General features: G+C 37.9%; 1 protein-coding gene across 2 annotated transcripts in view; it reads right to left on the reverse strand.

Annotated features, from left to right (window-relative positions):
* Nucleotides 1-25,000, reverse strand: part of camta2 (calmodulin binding transcription activator 2) — a 48,315-nt gene that overhangs the window by 16,708 nt on the left and 6,607 nt on the right. For both annotated transcript variants that reach the window (XM_079849214.1, XM_079849213.1), the window contains exons 3-12: nucleotides 24,971-25,000; nucleotides 22,344-22,411; nucleotides 19,834-19,969; nucleotides 18,471-18,542; nucleotides 17,873-18,023; nucleotides 16,012-16,137; nucleotides 12,264-13,924; nucleotides 10,954-11,080; nucleotides 10,098-10,232; nucleotides 4,930-5,090 (exon numbers count right to left, since the gene is read on the reverse strand). The exon at nucleotides 24,971-25,000 is cut by the window's right edge and continues 74 nt beyond it. In XM_079849214.1, the coding sequence (XP_079705340.1) occupies nucleotides 4,930-5,090; nucleotides 10,098-10,232; nucleotides 10,954-11,080; nucleotides 12,264-13,924; nucleotides 16,012-16,137; nucleotides 17,873-18,023; nucleotides 18,471-18,542; nucleotides 19,834-19,969; nucleotides 22,344-22,411; nucleotides 24,971-25,000 (2,667 nt within the window). The remainder of the gene's footprint in view (nucleotides 1-4,929; nucleotides 5,091-10,097; nucleotides 10,233-10,953; nucleotides 11,081-12,263; nucleotides 13,925-16,011; nucleotides 16,138-17,872; nucleotides 18,024-18,470; nucleotides 18,543-19,833; nucleotides 19,970-22,343; nucleotides 22,412-24,970) is intronic.

A 25,000-nucleotide genomic window follows, 5' to 3' on the forward strand; every position in this document is an offset into this window, starting at 1 on the left:
GCTAGTTGATATCCTGATCTAATGACACTTTACAGGAAACACTTCCACTTCACGTCACTGGGATGGACGTGTGTGAGATTCATCAAACCAAAACTGGGAATTTTTATTCAGACTGGATTAAAGTTTGATTCACTCAGTTTGATTCACTGAATCAGATCCACCAGTGATTCTGAAGCTGGATTAAACTGAATCTCACACTTGCATGTGACACTGATACAGGAATCAGGAAGGGGGAAAAAAGAGGGAAAAATCACTTTAAATAAAAAAAAACAATACTTGATTTATTCATAATTATATAATTTAATATAAATAAATAAAATATGTAATTATATACAGTAAATAAATAATTACATAAATAGATATAAACATTAAACTTTTCTCTCACCAAAATGTTTATAAAAATAAATACATAAAGAATATTCATGTTCTGCGTATTTATTTTTGTAATTTTTAAATGTAGGCTCACTATTGGCCAGCATCACACACATGACCAGCGTCGGCCAATAGCGAGCCTACGTTCTGACGTACGCTCTACGTTCAAATAAAACCATTTATATACCTGAACAGAAAACAATGAACTTCACTGAATATCGCACAACAGAAAGATGCTCAAAGCGAAACAGCGACTCTGTTGTTTTGAATCAGTTCATTCAAACAAATCGTTATGCAATAAAAAGCGACAAAAACAGTGATTTAGGGCCGCGCGATATATCGAAATATTGCAGATGTATATATCGTGATATGTATATCGCAATGGCTTGCAATAACTGTGGTCATGAAGAAAAGACAAAGAGAAAATCACTCAGCTCTCGGCTGAATAACTTTTGTAGCTTTAAAGGGCACCTATTATGCAAAATTCACTTTTACATGGTGTTTGAACATAAATGTGTGTTGGCAGTGTGTGAGCAAAACCACCATAGAATGATAGAAATCCACCCAGTGGTTTTTTTACAATCTCAATAAATCATAAGCACTGTCTCAGAACGAGCTGTTCTCAGATTCGGCGCAATGTGACGTAGAATTGCACAGGCCCCGCCCACGACTGTTGAGTGACACTTCAGTTTGAGCATAGCCCCGCCCTGAGTGAGCTGGACACAGAGTACGCCATTGTTTGACGCTTGAGCAGCCGTAGACAAGAATGTCACCTAAGCGATTGAGGTGTGTTGTTGATGGATGTAAGAATGAACATAGCAGTCTTCATTTACTCCCGTTGTTACTCGAGGATGGATCTCACCAACTGTTTGTGATCAAGCTTACGCTCTCCGGAGCAACAGGCCTAACGTGACTGACCACGGCAGAAATGAAAGTGAGAGCGCGCTCTTTATCACAGCTCTTCGAGTCATTTTACGGATATAAGGTTTACCAGTTTATTTAGCACCCACTGAAAAGGTGTGTATATTTGTTTACTGTTAGTTGTAACGAGTGTTTTGTGTACTTCGCTGTGTATGTTGTTGATAATGAAAGGGAGAGAGAGAGAGAGAGAGTTTATGGATAGGCTTTAATGCTCACTTCTTATACTATGTTTACTCAGCTCTTACAGAGATTCTCTGGAGTAAAACTAACGCTCATCTTTTGTGTGATGTACAATAAACTTCACTGAACTCGTCACTATATTTTGGTCATCATTCGGACGGGTTTTGCTACAGCAGGCTTGTATTAGTGGATAAAAGCAGATGACAAATAAGTTATAACCATAATTAAACTAAACTATACCTGTTCTATGTCCATACAGCATATATTCTCTGGCTCTGTGGGCATTATTGTCCGACTCCGGGTCGAAATGAACACCGCAACTGAGAGTTTCTGTTCTGATATTATCAGATGAGATTGTCCTGACTGAAGCACGAGCTCGTGAGGCTCCGCCCCCTGTGCCGTGCAGCAGCAGCTCATTTGCATTTAAAGGGCACACACTAAAACAGCGCGTTTTTCTGAGCCCCAAAAAATTACAATTTAAACATGCTGTAAAAAATTATCTGTGGGGTATTTTGAGCTAAAACTTCACATACATACTCTGGGGACATCAGAGACTTATTTTACATCTTGTGAAAAGAGTCATTATACACTGAAAAAAATGATTTATTGACTTAGTTGAATTTACTAAAAAAAATTATGTTAATTGGTTCCACATAATTAATTTTAGCTACATTTAAACAAATGCATTACGTTGAACTAAGTTCAACTTGATGCATTTGTTTAAATATAGCTAAAATCAATTGCGTGGAACCACTTACGATAAAAACATTTAGAAAATTCAATGAATTTACTGAAATCATTGAATTTACTAAAAATAATTATCGTAAGTGGTTCCACGCAATTGATTTTAGCTACATTTAAACAAATGCATTAAGCTGAACTTAGTTCAACATAATGCATTTGTTTAAATGTAGCTAAAATCAATTATGTGGATCCAATTAACATAATTTCTTTTAGTAAATTCAACTAGTCAATGAATCATTTTTTTTCAGTGTAGGTGCCCTTTAATAAGAATCAGGATATATATAATTCATACAGTGATAACTAAGCAGTGTTTTATTTTTACATTTGATTATTCAGTTTGTGTTGTTTAATAACCCTAATGTAGGATAACCTGAACCCCTGAACCCCGCTGATGTTAAAATAACACTTCTTATACCACAGTAAAACACTGATGTTCACTGTCAGAAGTTTAGGGATGTTTTCTCGTCACAAAAAGAATGTGAAACACGCATGTAGGTCATATAATAGATTTAGTTTATTTGACACACTTTAAGCATTATCGCATGATCGCATTGTTTAATGAGTTATCGCATATCGCATTTTTCTTCAATATCATGCAGCCCTAATAAAACAGTGATTTAACATCAACCGAAGGGAAAACTATCTCTGAAATCTGTGTAGATTAACCGGTTGCTAAACTGATTTCCATATGAATCCATTAAGAACGATCGCGATTCTTTAGTTGGTTAGATTGGTTTAGAGAGAATGAATCAGAATGAATGTAGACTTGGTTAGGATGAGGGTCGTAACATGACTACTTTTAGTTAGTTACCCCTCGACACACACACACACCCTCCCTCAGTTTTTTCCCTCCTCTCGGTCTATCCTCGTGCTGTATTGACGTAAGAGTGGAAAAGCTAAAAATGAATGACATGAATCAGCCAGATGATTCTTACAGACTTTAACATCAACACTGCAAAACATGTTTCCAGTCCAAATATCAAACATTCCTTAAATCAAGATGCATTTACTAGAAGAATAAAATGACATAAGATATTATGTCCTGTTTTCTGGGGAAATAAATAAAAATGAAGTGAGTTGATGCTTAAAACAAGCAAAATGATCTGCCAATGGGGTCAGAAAAATAATGTTGTTTCTGTTTGAATAAAGATTATGTTTCTGACCCCATTGGCAGATCATTTTGCTTGTTTTAAGCATCAACTCACTTCATTTTTATTTATTTCCCCAGAAAACAGGACATAATATCTTATAGCATTTTACTCATCTAGTAAATGCATCTTGATTTAAGAAATGTTTGATATTTGGACTGGAAACAAGACAAAAATACTGAGTAAGAAAAGCATTTTGTGCAGTGAAAACTATCAGCAAAACTAGCTCAAAAACTACAGGACTTCTATTAGACTATGAGAATCAGATGTGGAAAACCTGAACTGTAATGTGTGTGTGTGAGTGTGTGTGTGACGCACCAACATGGAAAAAGCGCTATTAATACTCGCATTCTGAAGTGATGTCATGTGCAAAGTTGACATTCCCGCGCTCACCCTGATAACACGCGTTCATAAATCCAGCGCTCATCAACACACCAGTGTTATTTTAGTATCACTGAGATAGGATTATATAGCTTTATATTCATATTTTAATGCACACAAAAAAACTTTCTTCTCTGCGTTTCTCCTCTTCTCTAACTTGCTTCATAAACCAAAAAAGTGTTTCATAATTGATGACTTTTGCAACATCAACACTGTTATTGAAATGAATTGAATCAAATTGAACCAAATTTCATTAGTTTCATAATTGATAAATTTTAAAACATCAACACTGTTATTGAACCGAATTGAACTAAACCGAATTTAATAATTATTATTAGGGCTGTCAAACGATTAATCGCGATTAATCGCATCCAAAATAAAAGTTTGTGTTTACATAATATATGTGTGTGTATGGAGTATAATTATTTTCTATATATAAATACACACACATGCATATATATTTAAGAAAAATTTGTTATTTATATATAAAATATTTATATATAATATAAATTATAAATAAAATAAATATATATACACAGTATATACATGCAAATATTTCTTAACTATATACATGCATGTGTGTGCATTTATATATAGAAAATAATTATACACCGTACACACACATATATTATGTAAACACAAACTTTTATTTTGGATGCGATTAATCGCGATTAATCGTTTGACAGCCCTAATTATTATTAAAACGGTCCAATCCAGTAACAGGTTCTTTACACATAATACTGCAAAAAAATGATGTTCTTTCTCAGTATTGTTGTTTTGTTTTCCAGTACAAATATCTAAGAATTCATAAATCAAGATCCATTTACTTGAGAAGCAAAATGTATCAAAAGTTAAGTTTATGCCTTAAACAAAAAAAATTGGTTTAAATTAGGTTTATTTTTCCTACCCCATTGACAAACCTTTTTTTTCATGTTCTCAGTGTAAAGTCATTTAATTTAATGCTTTTTTTCATAAAACAACACTTGTTATTTTCTCATTTTGCTTCTCAGGTAAATATATCTTGATTTAAGAATGTTTAGATGTTTGTACTGGAAAGCGAGACAAAAACACTGAGGAAGAACACACTTTTGCAGTTCAGTGTCAATCAGTCCGAGAACTGATAAACCCGTGAAAGATGACGTGAAAGCAGCCTATCAGTGTGTGTGTGTGTGTGTGTGTGTACCTGGTTTTCGGGGGTCAAGCGTGGAGCGGAGCTCTGATTTCGTGAACGCTGCTGATGATAATAATTCACATGTTGATGCTGTTGATTATTATTTGACATTTCTGCCATTCGTCGCTCCATTTGCTCCAGACGCTCCAGAATCGACATCCTGAACTGGTTATCTAGAGAGAACGAGAGACGGTCAACATTAAACAACGTTCATCTCCATAATGTCACGCAGTTCTGAATGAACGAGGAGAATCACACGAAAACAAACAGATTATACGTTCTCTTCCAGAATACAGAAATACTGATGAGAACAAACCTTGAGATTAACTGAGCTGAATAATGACACTACTGTCTTCTGCAGTGCATTACAGCTGAAACTGAATTATTAAATTCATAATTAATGAATTTTGAAACATATTAAACTGAATAGTCAACAATGAACTGAATTGAATTAGTTTCATAATTGATGAATTTTGCAACACTGACACTGTTATTAAAGTGAATTGAATTAGTTTCATAATTGATGAATTTTGCAACACTGACACTGTTATTAAAGTGAATTACAACAAATCAAACTGAACTGAATTAGTTTCATAGTTGATGATTTTTGCAACATCAACACTGTTATTGAAATTAACTGAATCAAATTAAATTTGTTTCATAATTGATTAACTTTGTAACATTGACACCGTTATTGAACTGAACCAAATTGAATGTTTCATAATTAATGAATTTTGCAACATTGAAACAGTTATTAAACTGAACTACAACAAATCAAACTGAAATGAAATAATTTCATAATTGATGATTTTTGCAACATCAACACTGTTATTGAAATTAATTGAATCAAAATGAACCAAATTAAATTTGTTTCATAATTGATTAACTTTGTAACATTGACACCGTTATTGAACTGAATTGAACCAAATTGAACTAAATTGAATGATTCATAATTGATGAATTTTGCAACATCGACACTTGTTATTAAACTGAATTGAATCAAATTTAAATGAATTGAATTTGTTTTATAATTGATGAACTTTGCAACACTGACGCTGTTATTGCACAGAATTTTACAACATTAACACTCTTATTTTACCGTTTATTACTGCGAAGCTGCTTTGAAACCATCCGAATTGTACAAATTATCAGTAAAAATGAGGAACTTTATTACATTGAGCTGCAAGAAAGACATTCGTAAAATTATTTTTTTAGGAATAAGCTTTAGACGATAAGCAGAACGACATGCCGGAGACTCGGCGGAAGAACAACGGCATGAAAATTATTTATGGTTCTCGATTCTCAACTAATTCTAATATTTACTTTCACAGACACAAAGCAGACGTGAGCGTGTGTGTGTTTAGTGCTTGATTTACAGTGTGTGTGAATGTGTTGACAGCTCAGCTTTTACACACACACACTTTGGCGGATCTCCAAACAAACACACACAGACTTTCAAACACACAGTCATTCCTACCTACACCATCCCTGCTTCTCTGCGCCATCGTTCAGACGATCAAATAAAAACGGCGAATCCGAAAAAGCGCAACTCCATGTCTCGCTCTCTTCACTCTCTCAATCAGGAGTGAAACATGTTAGAAAGATGATTTGAAGCATAAAAAATGTTTAAGACATACGATCAGAGAAGAACCACACGCTCAGATCCTATGAGAGAGAGAGAGAGAGAGAGAGAGAGAGAGAGAGAGAGAGAGAGAGAGAGAGAGAGAGAGAGGAAGATGACGGGAAAGTCAGGAAAAAAGAAAGTATTCCAAGTGGAGGAGAGGACAACTGGAAAACACACGGACATTCGTCCTCGAGCAGGGAAAGTCCCAAATGAGACGAGAGAGAGGCAGAGCTGAGTTTAAATTACTGAGAGAGAGAGAGAGAGACAGAGAGAGAGGGAGAGAGAGAGAGAAACAGAGCTGAGTTTAAATTAATGAGAGAGAGACAGAGAGAAAGAGAGAGAGAGAGAGAGAGAGACACACGCAGCTCCCCTCATACACATGGATTTAAATAGGCTTTAACTGAGGGGCAGAAATAGAAATAGAAACCGGCTGATATCCACACTGACACACACAACAAACTAGTTTAACCCTCATCCTTCCAAAAAAATTAAATAATAATAAATAAAAAGAAAATCTAATTTTGTAAAATTGAGTGTTCCTCAGAGGTGTCCAATACCCCAGGACTTTTGTCACACTTGAACCACGAATACACACACACAAAAAAAAAAAAAAAAATTGGGAAATGAATTCGACGAGTTTGGTGGTTGAAATTTAGAACAGTAACAAATCCTTCAGTCTCGGGTCGATCTGACCCCATTAGGAATGAATGAAATGCGAGGAATGCTTCAGTTCACATAGAAAAACCTAAAAATGCTAAAACTTTACCAAAAAAAAAAAACATTTTATAATGTGTTTCTGATGCATACTGAAGCGAAATGACTTTAGGACCCAGCGGAACAGCTCATTTGATCCATATAGAGCTATAAGGACATCTAGAGTCATGAAATCATCATCATCTTCTTCCGCTTATCCGGGACCGGGTCGCGGGGGCAGCAGTCTAAGCAGAGATGCCCAGACTTCCCTCTCCCTAGACACTTCCTCCAGCTCTTCCGGGGGGACACCGAGGCGTTCCCAGGCCAGCCGGGAGACATAGTCCCTCCAGCGTGTCCTAGGTCTTCCCCAGGGTCTCCTCCCGGTGGGACATGCCCGGAACACCTTCCCGGGAAGGCGTCCAGGAGGCATCCGGAACAGATGCCCGAGCCACCTCAGCTGGCCCCTCTCGATGTGGAGGAGCAGCGGCTCTACTCTGAGCTCCTCCCGAGTGACGAGCTCCTCACCCTATCTCTAAGGGATCGCCCAGCCACCCTGTGGAGAAAGCTCATTTCGGCTGCCTGTATCCGGGATCTTGTCCTTTCGGTCATGACCCAAAGCTCATGACCATAGGTGAGAGTAGGAACGTAGATTGACCGGTAAATCGAGAGATTCGCCTTGCGGCTCAGCTCTTTCTTCACCACGACAGACCGGTACATCGATCGCATTACTGCAGAAGCTGCACCGATCCGTCTGTCAATCTCCCGTTCCATCCTTCCCTCACTCGTGAACAAAACCCCGAGATACTTGAACTCCTCCACTTGAGGCAGGAACTCTCCACCAACCTGAAGTGGGCAAGCCACCCTTTTCCGACTGAGAACCATGGCCTCGGATTTGGAAGCGCTGATTCTCATCCCAGCCGCTTCACACTCGGCTGCAAACCGTCCCAGTGCATGCTGGAGGTCCTGGTTTGATGGGGCCAACACAACAACATCATCTGCAAAGAGCAGAGACAAAATCGTGTTGTCACCAAACCGGACACCCTCCGGCCCCTGGCTGCGCCTAGAAGTCTGACTTACTGGCGGCAATGCGAACCAAGCTCCTGCTCCGGTCGTACAGGGACCGGATAGACCTTAGCAAAGGGCCCCGAACCCCATACTCCCGGAGCACCCTCCACAGGACGCCGTGAGGGACACAGTCGAATGCCTTCTCCAAATCCACAAAGTACATGTGGACTGGTTGGGCAAACTCCCATGAACCCTCCAGCACCCTGGAGAGGGTATAGAGCTGGTCCACGGCCTGGACGAAAACCGCACTGTTCCTCCTGAATCCGAGGTTCTACTATCGGCCGTATTCTCCTCTCCAGTACCCTGGCATAGACTTTCCCAGGGAGGCTGAGAAGTGTGATTCCTCTGTAGTTGGAGCACACTCTCCGGTCCCCCTTCTTAAAAAGAGGGACCACCACTCCAGTCTGCCAGCCCAAAGGTACTGTCCCCGACCGCCACGCGATGTTGCAGAGGCGTGTCAGCCAAGACAGCCCCACAACATCCAGAGACTTGAGGTACTCAGGGCGGATCTCATCCACTTGCCACCGAGGAGCTTCTTACCTCGGTGACTTCAGCTTGGGTGATGGACGAGTCCACCTCTGAGCCCTCAGCCTCTGCTTCCTCAATGGAAGACGTGTCGGAGGGATTGAGGAGATCCTCGAAGTCTTCCTTCCACCGTCCGGTGATATCCCCATTCGAGGTCAACAGCTCTCCACTGTAGACAGCATTGGTAGGGCACTGCTTCCCCCTCCTGAGGCGCCGGACGGTTGGCCAGAATCTCTTCCGAGGCCAACCGGTAGTCCTTCTCCATGGCCTCACCGAACTCCTCCAAAGCCCGATTTTTTGCCTCCACAACCACCCGGGCTGCAGTTCGCTTGGCGTGCCAGTACCCGTCAGCTGCCTCAGGAGTCCCACAAGCCAGCCAGGCCCGATAGGACTCCCTTACTTCCGGTGTGATCCGTCGTGGAGCAACTATGCTCGAACCAGAGCTGTTTGGACCAATCAAATTATCAGGGCGGGCTTTATACGATGATGGACAGATGATCAACAGTAACGTAATCATCCACGTCACCAAAGAGCGCTTGGGTTGAATTCGTTTACAACAAAGATGGCTGCCGCTGGAGAATTGAGACGTGTAGATTCCACCATCGCGTCTGTTATAGAAGATATCGACAGCGCATTCATTTTAAAAGAGGAACAGAGAACCACGATCAAGGCATTTGTGGATCGGAAAGATTAATGAAGAACATACGTCACTCACTCCGTTGCTCTGATTGGTTGTTGGTCTATCCAACTGAGTGCAGAGGCATTATCTTTCCTGGTTCGGTTGAAACGCCCCTTAATCACAGCCCAATGGAGCAGATCAGACTCATATTCTGACTAGAATCTGAGTATGACGACGTCAGGCTAGCAAGAAATGCTTTTGCTTTGAAATGCTTAGTGAGTATTTTTGCATTGTTTCCAGTCCAAATATACTCAAAGTCATCCTTCCGGCCCCTTGTTGAGAACCACTATTATTACTTTCATATTTCTTATGCCATCTATCACTTCTGATCACATTTCATCTCTGATGTTCTGCTCTTATGACCGTCATCTCTCTTCCCTGACGACCACAGAAGAAAACATCACATCCGATTTCAGCTGTGCTGCTGTGGTGTGTGTGTGTGCGTGTGTGTGTGTGTGTGTGTGTGAGATGGGTAGGGTTAGTGTAAGAGGACAGTATAAAACCATTACGTCTATGGACAGTCTCCACAAGTTTATCTAAACAAACATGTGTGTGTGTGTGTGTGTGTGTGTGTGTGTGTGTGTGTGTACTCACCATCCAGTGATAACCAGTCCAGCTGTGAGCTCGGTAAGGACGAGGCGTTGCGAGCGCGATACTCAAACAGCACAGATGAGGAGACGGGACTGGAGTCCATCAACACGTGCAGAGCGACGAGACCCGCTTCATGAGCTAGTGGAACACAAAAAGTTTGTGTTTACATAATATATGTGTGTGTACTATGTATAATTATTTTGTATACATAAATTCACACATATACATGTATATTTAAGAAATATTTGCATGTATATTTATACATAATTTATATAATATATAAATATAAATATTTAATACATTAATAACTATTTTTTTTAATAAATATTTACACGCATGTGTGTGTGTATTTATATATATATATATATATATATATATATATATATATATATATATATATATATATATATATATATACATACAAAATAAACACAAACTTGCGATTAATCTTTGCCCATTATAAACATAATCTGTGTTTTCGGGGAACTACACTGCAAAAAATGCTTTTCTTACTCAGTATTTTTGTCTTGTTTCCAGTCCAAATATCAAACATTTCTTAAATCAAGATGCATTTACTAATAATCAAAAATAATCAAAATTAAGTGAGTTGATTCTTAAAAAAAGCAAAATTATCTGCCGATGGGGTCAGAAAAATAATCTTAATTCAATTTGATATTTGGACTGGAAACAAGACAAAAATACTAAGTAAGAAAAGCATTTTTTTGCAGTGGCATAATCAGTGTTTTCTGCTGTAGAGTCAGAAGATGAAGATGTAGATGTAGATGTAGATGTAGATGTAGATGTAGATGTTTCTGCTTGTGTTTCTCAGACTGAAGTTGAGCGCCCCCGTCTGGCTCACCTGGACAATAGCAGCGCAGGACTCCCGGCTGAATGAGAGAAGCAGGAACACGACTCTGATCGAACACACACGAGTATCTGCTGTCCGTCTCCGACCACGGGCCTGTGATCAGCACCTTCACGCCTCCCTGAAACACAGAGTTATCTGAGACTGAAATAACATATAAAAAACATAAACCGGTTTTATTTCAGATACATTTCTCGTTTTCATTTAGTTTAACGTGATGTACTAAAGTGACTAAAACTGAAATAAAAAAATATCTAAACATTCTTAAATCAAGATACAAATTACTTCAGATATGAAGTCTTGTTTTCTGAAAAATGTATCAAAATTAAGTGACAATGCTTAAAACTAAAAATATCTGCTAATATCTGCTGCTAATGGTACATTTGTTTTTCTGACCTCACTGGCAGATATTTGTTCTTATTTTAAGCATAAACTCTCTTCACTTTGATGCATTTTTCACTTATCTTATGTCATTTTGATTCTCAAGTAACAAAAAAAAATAATAAAAAATTAAAAAATAATAATAAAAAAGGAAAAACATTTTTTGCATGGTGTAAAAATTACTAAAACACACAGCAAAATAACTAAAATTTTAACTAAACCTAAAACGTAATCTTATTTTATTTTTAGCTTGTTTCCTGGGTAATATTTCTTATTTTAATTCAGTTTAACTTGGTGTATTAAAATGATGAAAACTAAAGCTGATTTTTTTTATAGATTTATAAAAAAAATTAAATAAAAAAAGAACAATAACAAAATTACAAGACCTTTAAATAAAATGAAAAATATAAAAATAAATGCTGGGCAACAATAAATCGTGATTAATCACATCCAAAATAAAATATTTTTTAAAGAAAAGTTTGCACAAATGCATGCATATGTATAAATTATATACAAATATATACACAGTATATACATGCAAATATTTATTAAATATATACATGCATGTGTGTGTATTTATGTATACAAAATAATTATACACAGTACACACACATTTATTACGCAAACACAAACGTTTATTTTGGATGCGATTAATCGTTGCCCAGCACTAATATAAATATATATATGTATTTATATATTTATATATATTTGATGGTGTTACATAAACAAAACATGAGCAGAAACACATTTTATAATCAAGAACAGAACTTTTGTCCTTCTACAAATAGTACACGAGGCAAAAAATGCTTAACCTTCAGAAAATAATAATCGTTCACCTCGCAAAGTTTAATTGTGCAGTTATTTTAAAGGAAATTCGCAACAGATTACCAATATTATTATTTTTTGACGTAAAAGACTCATACCTCCGGGTAGGACCACTCCGGTGAGAAGTCGGTGATGTTGGCCAAGCGCTGGGATTCCTCCGGTGCGCCGCCGGACGCGAGCGAGTGTGTGTGTGTGAGGAGCGGGAAGGGCAGAAACGATGTGGACGGCGTCGGCTGGGGCGGGACCATGTACCTGATGGGGTAAATGGGCGGAGACGGGGCGGGGGCGTGGCTTACGGTCTCCTCGGTGATCAGCTCAGATATTAAGTCAGGGAAGGTGGAGTCAAACGTAAGCCCCGCCTCCTCATCGTCTATATGGGCGCAGTGGGTGGTGTCCATGGGCGTCACTTCTGAATCATAATGAGTGGGCGGAGACTGCTCCTCTTTAACCTGTATGGGTGTCACGTTTGTGGGTGTGGCTGGGGGCGGAGTCAGATTCTGTGGTTGAATGCACATGGAGTGTGTTGTTAAAAGACAGGATTGCACGTGAAGCTCTGACTGCATAAGCTCCGCCTTCTCTCCTTCTTGAGGAAGCTGATTGGTCGGCAGCACTTCGAGGGAGGTGGTTGTGTTGGCAGCTGCCAGTTGGTTGTTGACGTGTTGGGAAGGAGAGAGCTGATTGGTTAGTAGATGAGTGGGCGTGGCTTGAGCATTGAATCCAGTGGGAGGAGCTCTGCCGTTTGTGGGCGGGACTGAAAGTGAGGGGCTCAACGAATCAAGCCCTAATGATGTCTCGAGATACATTGGGAGCAACGCAGGAGTCGTTCGCGTCGGAGAGAGCGAAAACGAAAAAGAGGCGGGACTGGAGGCGGGACGACCTGGAATACTCTTCCTCTCCGTCTCAGAAGAGAGGGAAGAGAGAGACGACGGGGGAGAAGTGGGAGAGAGAGAGAGAGCGAGAGAAGGAGGCTGAGGAGATGTGGAAGGAGGCGGAGACGGGGAGGAAGAGGCGGAGATGGAGGCGGGGCCTCCGTACGTCTGGCCCTGTTTGGGGCTGTTGAGGAACGAATCGGGGTCGAACGGAAGGAGCGAGGGTGAAGGGGACGACGGGTGGAGGAGCGTCCCGGGTGCTTCTGGGATAATGCGATCGGTCAGCAGCAGTCCTCCAATCACAGGGCTGGGAAGTAGAGTGAGTGACAGCGTGGCCACGCCCTGATTCGCCGGGATGGGGCTCGGTGGGGAGGCGGAGCTTGGCGGGGAGGGCGTGTCTTGTTTAGGCGGGACAGGAGATAAAACTAAGCGTCCGCCGGCACGAGTGAGCGAAAGTCGGGTCTCGCCGTTTGGCTCCTCCCCACATCCACGGCCTACCGGCGCCGCCGTCGTCATCACGATTACCGCGTTCTGCGGCAGCGCCACCGTTGCTAATCCGCCACGCTGGAAACCATTTCCGTTGCTCAACGCGATTGTCGCCGCCCGCTGCGTTTGTGGCGGACTCGAAGACGACGAGGAAGAGGCGGAGCATGGGGAAGCCACGCCCACCATGTCCTCGATACGATCTTCTGGCGGCTGCTTTCTCTCTGAAGGCACGACAGCAACTGACGCATCGCCTGGCCCCGCCTCTCGCCCGACCTCTGCTCCTGAGCCCTCATTGGCCAGATTCTGCAGCTCCGTGAGGGCGGGGTAAGGGGCGGGCAGTTTGGGGGAAATGATGCGATGTTTTGTGCTGTTGCAGCGATGAGGAATGTTGGATCCGGGAGATGCTGTGGAAAACATGTCAGTAGAAGATCAATAAAACTACTGTTCAAAAGTATAGGGTCGGTGAAATTAATGCTAATGTTTTTTGAAAGAAGGCTGCATTTATAGGCTACAGTAATATTGTGATATATTATTACTGTTCTTCTTATTTAATATATTTAAATGTATTTCATTTAAGTTCAAAATACCTTGGAAATATATATATTTAAATATCTACAACCTTAGTTTCAAAAGTATGGGGTCAGTAAAATGTGTTCATGTTTTTGAAAGAAGGCTGCACACGCACCAATGCTAAATTTTTCTAAATGTCATAATCATTTGTTAACAAACAAGTATTTACTACTTCAATTAGCTCATTGTTTCTGCCTTAAATTATTACATTGTTTAAATTGATACATTTAGCTAACTGTACTTTTGTATATGTACATTTCTGAAATAAATAACCTCTGATAATAACAGATCTCTCTAAATTGTAATGTGAACTCGTGCACTTTCTGTGAAGCTGCTTTAAAACGATGTGTATTGTGAAAAGCGCTGTACAAATAAATGTGAATTAAATTGAATTTGATCAAATATACAGTAAAATATTGTGAAATGTCTTCTTATTTAATATATTAAAACATATTTCATTTAAGTTTCAGATATCTTGGAAACATTTTTTCAAATGCCTAGAATTTTTATTTATTAGCTCTGGATGTGTGAAGTTATGGCGTATATGTTTAACTAGTATGAGGAATGTAAACGGTCATATGTTTATGCCTGTATATTTGTATTTATTTAATTATTTACATAAAGAGAGTTCAATTAAGACATGTATGCAATGTGTAAATTGTATGTATGTATATATATTTAAATTTAAATATGTATATATATATATACATACAATAAAGATGATACACAATAATGTATTTCACTTCATAAATGTATTTTATTCATAGTTTTCATTGTAACTTTTTTTATTAATTTAAATATGTCTATATAATTTTTATTACTTTTATTTCAGTTTTAATTATTTTCATACATCAAGTTAAACTAAATGAAAATGAGAAATGTTGCAGCTTGTTCAATTTTTATTTCAGTTAAAGTTTATTTTATTTCAAGTAATGACATTTTTATGGTTTCAGCTTTAGTTAACTATAATAATCCCGGTCCTTGCTGAATAAAAGCATTTTTTTTTTTTTTTCGAAAATAAATCTCATTGACCCAAAACTTTTGAACGGAAGTGTATGAACAATTGAATACAACATAAATCTGTGCAAAACTGTTTTTAGAAGTGCTGTCAAATCGATTAATCGCATCTAACATTAAAGTTTGTAAATATATAATATGTGTGTGTGTGTGTGTGTGTGTATATATTTATAGTATATACATATAAATACAGTATTTATATATATATTAGGGCTGTCAAACGATTAATCGCGATTAATCGCATCCAAAATAAAAGTTTGTTTTTACATAATATATGTCTGTGTACGGTGTATAATTATTTTCTATATCTAAATACACACACATGCAAATATATTTAAGAAAAATTTGTTATTTATATATAAAATATTTATATATAATATAAATTATATATAATATAGATATATATACACAGTATATACATGCAAATATTTCTTAAATATATACATGCATGTGTGTGCATTTATATATAGAAAATAATTATACACCGTACACACACATATATTATGTAAACACAAACTTTTATTTTGGATGCGATTAATCGCGATTAATCGTTTGACAGCCCTAATATATATATATATATATATATATATACACACACACACATATTATATATTTATAAACTTTAATGTTAGATGCGATTAATCGCGATTAATTGATTTGACAGCACTATTTTTAGCATAAAGTATTTCTCCATCACATGCCGTTATTAACGATGAGCTCTGGTGGTCACATGACAAAAAAAGAAGAGAATATTTTATCCAAAAAAGCTAAATTGCAACTTTTGATTAAAAATGTAAAAATTCAAGCAGTTTTCTGTGTGGGATATGGGCTAGAAAACACCATTAGATCAGCATAAAGAGCAGGAGGAGAGTTGTATGTCGGACGACAGGAGTGTGTGAGTTACCGCAGAGGCAGGTGTGTGTTCGTGGCTGTGGTTTGGTCTGTTGTGTTTCTAGGATCTGTTGCACCATCTGCTCCACAGAGAGATCCACGGCACCGTTACCTCCACAAGACCATTTCATACTGTGGACTAAACAAACACACACAGATATATAAACACACATTTCTGTCAAAGTCACACTGAGTCACAGTGACCATGATGCAACTGACGAGCAACCGATGAATTAATGAAAACCTAAAGCGATTAAATTATTCAATCATTCTGCCTGTACAGTGGGACCAAGACTGCATTTATTTGAACAAAATTACAGTAAAAAACTGTGAAATATTATTATAATGTAGATCAGCTGTTCTCTATGTGAATATATAGTAAAGTGTAATTTATTCCTGTGATCAAAGCTGGTTTTTCAGCATCATTACTTCACTTACATTACTACTACAGTCTTCAGCGTCACATGATCCTTCTCAAATCACTCTGATATGAGGATTTGATGATCGAGAAACATTTATGATTATTATCAGTGTTGAAAACAGTTAAAAAGAAGCATAGCATTTACTTGAAATAGAAATCTTTTGTAACATTTAAGTCACGTTTGATTAATTTAAAGCGTCCTTCCCAGTGTTATTTTTATCACCATTAAGATACTATTATAGTTTCTGCTTGATGTTGTTTCAGGCTCTACTAGAACAGGTTTTCCTGCTTGAGTGTTGATTATTCTCCTCATATTCTCCATTGTTGCGGCTCCTCTCTTCCCAGTCTGTCAGTAACGCTCTGTTTACTTCCTGTCTCTATGAAGCCCCTCCTTCTGAAAAGCACACTGTGCTCTGATTGGTCGGCTGGAGCAGTGTGTTGTGATTGGTCGAGCGCTTCGAGTGTGTTTGGGAAATGTCCCGCCCCTTCCCATAACCACCAGTTTAACACACTACTAACTAACTCAACCAGGCCCCGCCCCTTTATTCTGCGCATGAATTATTATAATGAGGAATATTGTGACGTGTTCGTTCCCGGAAGAAACTCAAGACTACAATGGAGGCGTTTCAGGAGTTCAGAAACACTGATATAAAGAATAACTCACTTTTTCATGCTCAAACAGCAACATTACACACTAAAGACAGATAAACGTGTAATAAATTATAACAGGTCCTCTTTAATATTTTAAATTATTTCACATTTTTTAATTTTAGTTGGTTTGAGTAATTTTGTAGTGTGCTTTTGTCATTGTATTCAGTTCTGTGGCGATTTACTCATTGAACAGGCATGTGATTGGTCGATCTCTCATTGATCAAGCGTGTGATTGGTCGATCTCTCATGCATCAGGTCTGTGATTGGTCGATCGCTCATTGATCGGGCGTGTGATTGGTCGATCTCTCATGCATCAGGTCTGTGATTGGTCGATCTCTCATTGATCAAGCGTGTGATTGGTCGATCTCTCATGCATCAGGTCTGTGATTGGTCGATCTCTCATTGATCAAGCGTGTGATTGGTCGATCTCTCATGCATCAGGTCTGTGATTGGTCGATCTCTCATTGATCAAGCGTGTGATTGGTCGATCTCTCATTGATCAAGCGTGTGATTGGTCGATCTCTCATGCATCAGGTCTGTGATTGGTCGATCTCTCATTGATCAAGCGTGTGATTGGTCGATCTCTCATGCATCAGGTCTGTGATTGGTCGATCTCTCATTGATCAAGCGTGTGATTGGTTGATCTCTCATGCATCAGGTCCGTGATTGGTCGATCGCTCATTGATCGGGTGTGTGATTGGTCGATCACTCATTGATCAGGTCTGTGATTGGTCGATCGCTCATTGATCGGGCGTGTGATTGGTCGATCACTCATTGATCAGGTCTGTGATTGGTCACTCACACATTGGCTTGAGTTGCGACAGCAGTTCGTCTCGGCTCCAGCGCAGACTGTCCCGCCGGTCGGTCAGAGCACAGGACACCGGACCACACGACTTCACACTGTCCTCCAGCGACGGCACGTTCAGGTAGTGCACTAGCACGATGTCTGGGTTCTGCAAACACACACACACACACACACGCACACGCACACACGCACACACACACACACACACACACACACACACACACACACACACACAGACAGACACACACACACACACACACACACACACACACACACACACACACACACACACACACACACAGACAGACACACACACACACACACACACACACACACACACACACACACACACACACACACAGACACACACACACACAGTTAATTTTCTAATTCAGAATTCTCCCTGTTTACTTGTAATTTTATTCTTTTTATTGTATGGAACTCTTTTATTTCTTATTCATTGTAAATATGAAATGTGTATAAAATGTGTAAAATTATTAATACAAAAAATAATATCACAAGAGTTCCTTCTTTAACATGCACTCATCCTGGCCTCTGATTGGACAGGCGTGATCCACACACTGATGACACTAACCTGCAGCAGCCAATAGCATCTCCTGTGGAATGTTGGGACGATGGAGGAATGAACATAACAACCGTAAAGACACTGCGGCAGAGACAGAAGTGTGTGAGCTGCGACATCATCACTAATCAGCTTCACAATATTACTGTAGTTTTGTATATTACAAGAAAAAAACTTTTGAATTAAAAAAAAAAAAAAAAAGAATTGAAAAACATTTCAAATCTCAAATATACACTGTCATACAAAAGTTTGGGATCGGTAAGATGTTTTATGTTTTTAAAAGAAGTGTCTTCTGCTCACCAAGGCTGCATTTATTTGATAAAAAAATACACACACACAAAAAAATACAGTAATATTGTGAAATATTATTACAATTTTAAATAACGATTATAATATAGTTTAGTTATAGTTTAATATAGTTTATCAAAGCTGAATTTTCAGCATCATTACTTCAGTCTTCAGTGTCACATGATCCTTCAGAAATCACTCTAATATGATGATTTGATGCTCAAGAAACATTTATGATTATTATTAATGTTGAAAACAGTTGTGGACAATTTTGTTTTCAGGATTCTTTGATGAATAGAAAGTTCAAAAGAACAGCATTTATTTGAAATAGAATCTTTTGTAACATTAAACACTACCGTTTGGGGTCAGTATGAATAACTTTTTTTGGGGGGGGGAGAAATAAAATAAATTAATACTTTTATTCATCAAGGATGCATTAAATTGATCAAAAGTCACAGTAAAACCCAAACATTTCTTGAAATCTTGGAGCCCTTTTTTAGATTATTTTAAGGAGACAAGCTCTGGATAAAACTCTTTTTTCTCGTGATTATATGTTCATTCATATGTGAGTATTTATTATGCTTGTTTAATTTTTGCTTTTTTCCCTCCATTCAATTATGTAACAATCTGATACTTGTACTGTGCTTGAGATGCTTTTCTTAATAAATAAATAATAATAAAAAGTTACAGTAAAGACATTTATAATTTTACAAAAGATTCTATTTCAAATAAAAGAAATAGAACTTTCTATTCATCAAAGAATCCTGAAATAAAAATTGTACACAACTGTTTTCAACATTGATAATAATCATAAATGTCATAATCCTCATATTAGAGTGATTTCTGAAGGATCATGTGACACTGAAGACTGGAGTAATGATGCTGAAAATTCAGCTTTGATCACAGGAATAAATTACACTTTACTATATATTAAAAATATTACTGTTTTTTGTGTGTTTTTAATCAAATAAACGCAGCCTTGGTGAGCAGAAGAGACTTTTAAAAACATTAAAAATCTTCCCGATCTCAAACTTTTGAGACAGTCTGAGTGCACATGCGTGTTTCGAGCTCAAGGTGGCGCTCTCACCTCCATGCCCTGAACCTTCAGCTTCATGTGATCCTCTCTTGTCGTCTTTCCGTCTTTTCTCTTCTTCCAGCAATATCCATCTTTCCGGTATTTCACCTTCTTGCGATTGTACAGGATGATCGACCCGTTCTGTGGCCTGAACACACACACAAAACATCTATTTCAGTCACCAAACAAGAGGATGTATTTGAGTCAAAATACAATTCTATTTATTCTATATTCACTAGAGTAATACAGGACACTAATGTAACAAAAACTGGCATGACAGATTCACAATTATCATGATTGTTTGACCACTCACACATTATTTCCTTATGAAGCATTTGAAAAAGGATTATTGAGCAAAAGTCTTGTTTAATGAAAAAAAATGTAAAAATTTAATGAGTTTATGGTTAAAACAAGAAGAAGAAAATACATTTAATTTGAATGGAAAACAAGTTTATTTTTCTGACCCCCATTGGCAGATTTTTTTTCTTGTTTTAAGCACAAACTCACTTAGTGTTTATCAGTTTTTCATTAAACAAGACTTAATATCTTACGTCATTTTGATTTTATTTTATTTTTATTAAATGAATGCACTATATTTTAGTTCAATAATGTTTTTTATTTCATATTTCATATTTTTAAGGGATTTTATGGTACTTATGCAGTAGTTTATAATCCATTTATTCACGTTTTGAGCATAGATATGAACATTTCCAGCTTAAACCGTCATAAATCTTGAATGTTTTGGAGCACAGGCTGAAGTTTTGTTTTTTTAAAGACGACACTTGGCAGATTATAAGTGGATTTTTTTTTTTTTTTTTAAGTGAACTTAATAATTGTTATGAAAATGCACAAAAATACAATTTTCAATTTTTATATAAAATTTATATTTTCCAAAACATGTTTCACTCTAAAACTGTGTGAAAATTAAAGCCATTAATCTAAACAAGTCGTGTTCCAAATTTGAGGTTGATACGACACACGAGCTTCAGTGAGAGTGTGTTCGGCTGCAGTACCAAATGCTTCCACTAGAGGAAACTCGTCATTCATTTCCAGTAGGGGTGGTTAATCTGTCTGATTTCCCGATTCGATTCGATTACGATTATTGAAGTCCCGATTCGATTACGGTCGATTTTCGATTATTAACGATTCTCGATTAGCGATTATTGATTTTCCATTTCACAACAGTAAACGAAAATACACTACAAAGTGATTTGCAGTATTAAAAAAAGTCAGCTGCTGAATTACTCAACTCTTTTATTGAGTAACAACTCAAAGCACTTTCTGTGTCGTGTAGTTATAACTTCAGAATTATTTGTATGTAGCTTATGTTCTGTAGAACACAGAAATGAATACATCACATTGTGTTGAGACTCATCAAGTTGAACTAAACAATAACAAATAAATGAAAGGCTTATTTCCTTTAGGAAGTAGATCAGAACCAACATACTGTAGAAATTGGACAATTTTCTTCTAGAAAGACAAGGTGTTCAGGTGGAGGAAGACTGCAGGTTGCAGTCGAAACATGTCAAAGTAAAGAAAAAGTTTTTTCTCCACCTGAACACCTTGTCTTTCTAGAAGAGAATTATCCAATTTAATCATTAAGAAGACAAAATGAACATTTTTGAACAACTTACTGTAGCTTCAATTAGTAACATACAAAGCCACTCTTATACACAACTAAATAATAAAGAGTTATGACTTGAAATGTTTGCTGTATACTACAATCAAAAACAGCTTATACAAAAAAAGTGAATGAACATCTGCAGAGAGCACAGTCAAAATGTAACTTTTTGTGACTGAAATTGCACATATTGCAGTATAACGTACGTATAACAGATCGGTTTACACAGTGTACTGATGTGAAAACTAAACAATACAGAAAGCAGCTCTCATACAAAAATACTAAATAGGTAACAATGAAATTGCCAATTTTACATACGTTAGCTTTTAACGAAGAAGGTGCCGTTCGAATTTGGCGCTCAGCCATCATGAGTCTGTTATGTATGTGCGCGTCTCTGTTATGTGCGCGCCACAGACTGTCCGCGCACTGCACGTCCGCTAAGTTCCGCCTTTTGCGTTCCGTCAATATTACGTTATTAGAAAAAAAATATATATTTTTTTTTTAGAAAATCGATTTTTTGACATTTGTGAATCGATTCAGAATCATCCACATCCGCATCGCGATGCATCGAAGAATCGATTTTTTTCCCCACCCCTAATTTCCAGTGCGCTCATTTCTGACCATGAGGAGTACAAGTGTGATGATTTATTCCAGGACCATCCTTTTAAATGTATGTGTGTGTGTTCACATAGCAAGTGCCAAAACCTTTACCAAAATTTATACCATTCCGATAAAGTAAAAAATGAAAAAAAAAAATAGAGATAATTTTTCGGTCAAAACTGACCGGAGAGCACCAGAGTGTAAAGAATATTGAGTAAAAACACAGTTTTTTGCAGTGATAGTAAACAAATTCATCGTGTGTCTCCGTGATGCTCATCTGCACATTCCCACTGACACTGACCTGGTCTTAAGGCTGCAGGAAAGCCACTCGTCATGTCTGTCAAAAGAAATCAGGAAGGACGCAATTTCCTGAAACACAAACAAACACACGACAAGCTTGCATTATAATCTAGCCATTTTGACTCGAAGAGGATTTTTTTCCCTGGAAATGCTAGTTAATGTTATTGACTTGGACTTAAACTTACTGGCTTTGCAAATATAGACTATAAAAAACGCAAAAAAATGTATCAATTGTGCACTTTTTTCATCTCCGTGTCAAAAGTGATCTCTGTGATGTTATGTTATTGCCAAGTGATGTTATTGCCAAATATTGGATTCAATCTTTTTGTCAACTTGTTTTCTTGTAATTAGCACAGGTTGTGTGTGTCTGGACTGAGTGATCGTAGGCCTCGTTGATCTGAGCTGAAGCTCCTCAGGGTGTTTTAGATGAATAAGCTTGAGTGAACTTTCATAAACTGAGGAGCATCAGCTCAGATCAACGAGGCCTACGATCATTCAGTCCAGAAAGACACACAAAACCTAATGCTAATTAAAAGAAAACAAGTTTACAAGTCCAGTATCTGGTGATAATATTGCATGATGAGAGATTTATTAGCAGTTTAAAAGGACGGGTCATTTTTGACCCAGAACACCAAATGAAGTAAAGCACAAGGGTGAGCACTGGATGTAAACCAGACAGTTGCAGACAGTGTTGTGATCAGGGTTATTATCATTAACTAAAACTAACACTAAAACCATTTTCAGAACTTGAATTAAAATAAATGTAAACTGCAAGACATTAAAAACCATGATAATAAAAATGCCCAAAACTTTAACTAAAATTAAAGTTAGGGATGCACGATATATCAGCCACCATATGGGTATCGGCCGACATGTTCATTTTTAATGTTATCGTTATCGGTCCAGTAAGAAAATTTGGCCGATATATTAAAGCCGATAAATAATGCATTATTTCCTTCAGCTGAGACACTTCAGATGCTCACTGTTCAACAGAATGGGTTTGAAATATGATTCAAATTTATTTATTTTTTTGGGGTAAAGAAAGTTCATTCATTTTAAAACTTGCACTGGTTCAAACTAGGAACTATTGCACTTTTTTTGGTTTGCTTGGGACGTGTTTTTTTAATGGTGAGACTTTTGTTTTGTGATCAGGCTCCCAAAAATGATATACAAACTTGGATTCAGATTTATCAGCCAATATATCGGTTATCGGCTTTCGAATATAAAGAATTATCGGTTATCGGTATCGGGCAAAATCTTCATATCGGTGCATCCCTAATTAAAGGAGAACTCCGGTCAATTTTAACATTGAGCTCATTTTTTTGTAAATTTGGAGTGCTGTCAATACAGAGAACAACAACAAAAATCGGTGTTGCCTACACCGTGTTATCCTCTTTTTAACATTTGCACCTGTTGACTTCAATGGGGCAAGTTTTAAACCTGCTTTCAGCCTCTTAAAGGGATAGTTCACCCAAAAATGAAAATTCTGTCAGTAATTACTCACCCTCATGTTGTTCCAACCCCGTAAGACCTTCGTTCATCTTCGGATGGCTCAATCTTAAGTTTATAAAGCGACGAGAATACTTTTTGTGCGCAAAAACAAACAAAAATAACGACTTTATTCCACTTTTCATTTCCTTCTCTCTGGGCCTCGTAGTGTTTAAGCGTAGCGCGTCTGTGTTGCACGTCACCACGTAGGCTCACTATTGGCCGACGCTGGTCATGTGTGATACGTGGTGACGTGCAACACAGACGCGCTACGCTTAAACACTACGTGAAAAGACTCGAGGCCCAGAGAGAAGGAAATGAAAAGTGGAATAAAGTCGTTATTTTTGTTTGTTTTTGCGCACAAAAAGTATTCTCGTCGCTTTATAAACTTAAGATTGAGCCACTGGAGTCACTTGGACTATATTAACGATGTCTTTAATACATTTTCTGGGCCAGCAAGTTTCGGTCACTTAGAAGCCTATGGAGGAGTTAGACAACTCTCAGATTTAATCAAAAATATCTTAATTTGTGTTCAGAAGATGAACGAAGGTCTTACGGGGTTGGAACAACATGAGGGAGAGTAATTACTGACAGAATTTTCATTTTTGGGTGAACTATCCCTTTAACATCCTTGATGTGTCATTACAAGTGCACAGGTCATGTGAGTGATTGTCGAGTTCACGCGCATTGGTTTAGTACCTATGATCATGCGCGTGAACTCGACAATCGATTACTATGGACTTTGACCGAAAACAGGATGTAAATACAGGTATGAGCGCTGGCTAAATAAATATCATTTTTATTCATATCTTTCACATCTTCTGCAGTCAGATTGACCCGTGTTCACTCTGAAGGAATCACTCACATGACCTGTGCACTTGTAATGACACATCAAGGATGTTAAGAGGCTGAAAGCAGGTTTAGTACTTGCCCCACTGAAGTCAACAGGTGCAAATTTTAAAAAGAGGATAACACGGTGTAGGCAACACCGATTTTTGTCGTTGTTCTCTGTATTGACAGCACTCCAAATTGACAAAAAAATGAGCTCAATGTTAAAATTGACCGGAGTTCTCCTTTAAGGTGAAAACAGAGAATATAGAAAACTTCAATAAAAGCTGTAATGGTAGCACACACACACACCTCGTTTGTGTTCCAGCGCAGTCTCTCTTT

Source organism: Squalius cephalus, assembly GCF_949319135.1.
Source record: "Squalius cephalus genome assembly, chromosome: 18".
Lineage (NCBI taxonomy): Eukaryota > Metazoa > Chordata > Actinopteri > Cypriniformes > Leuciscidae > Squalius > Squalius cephalus.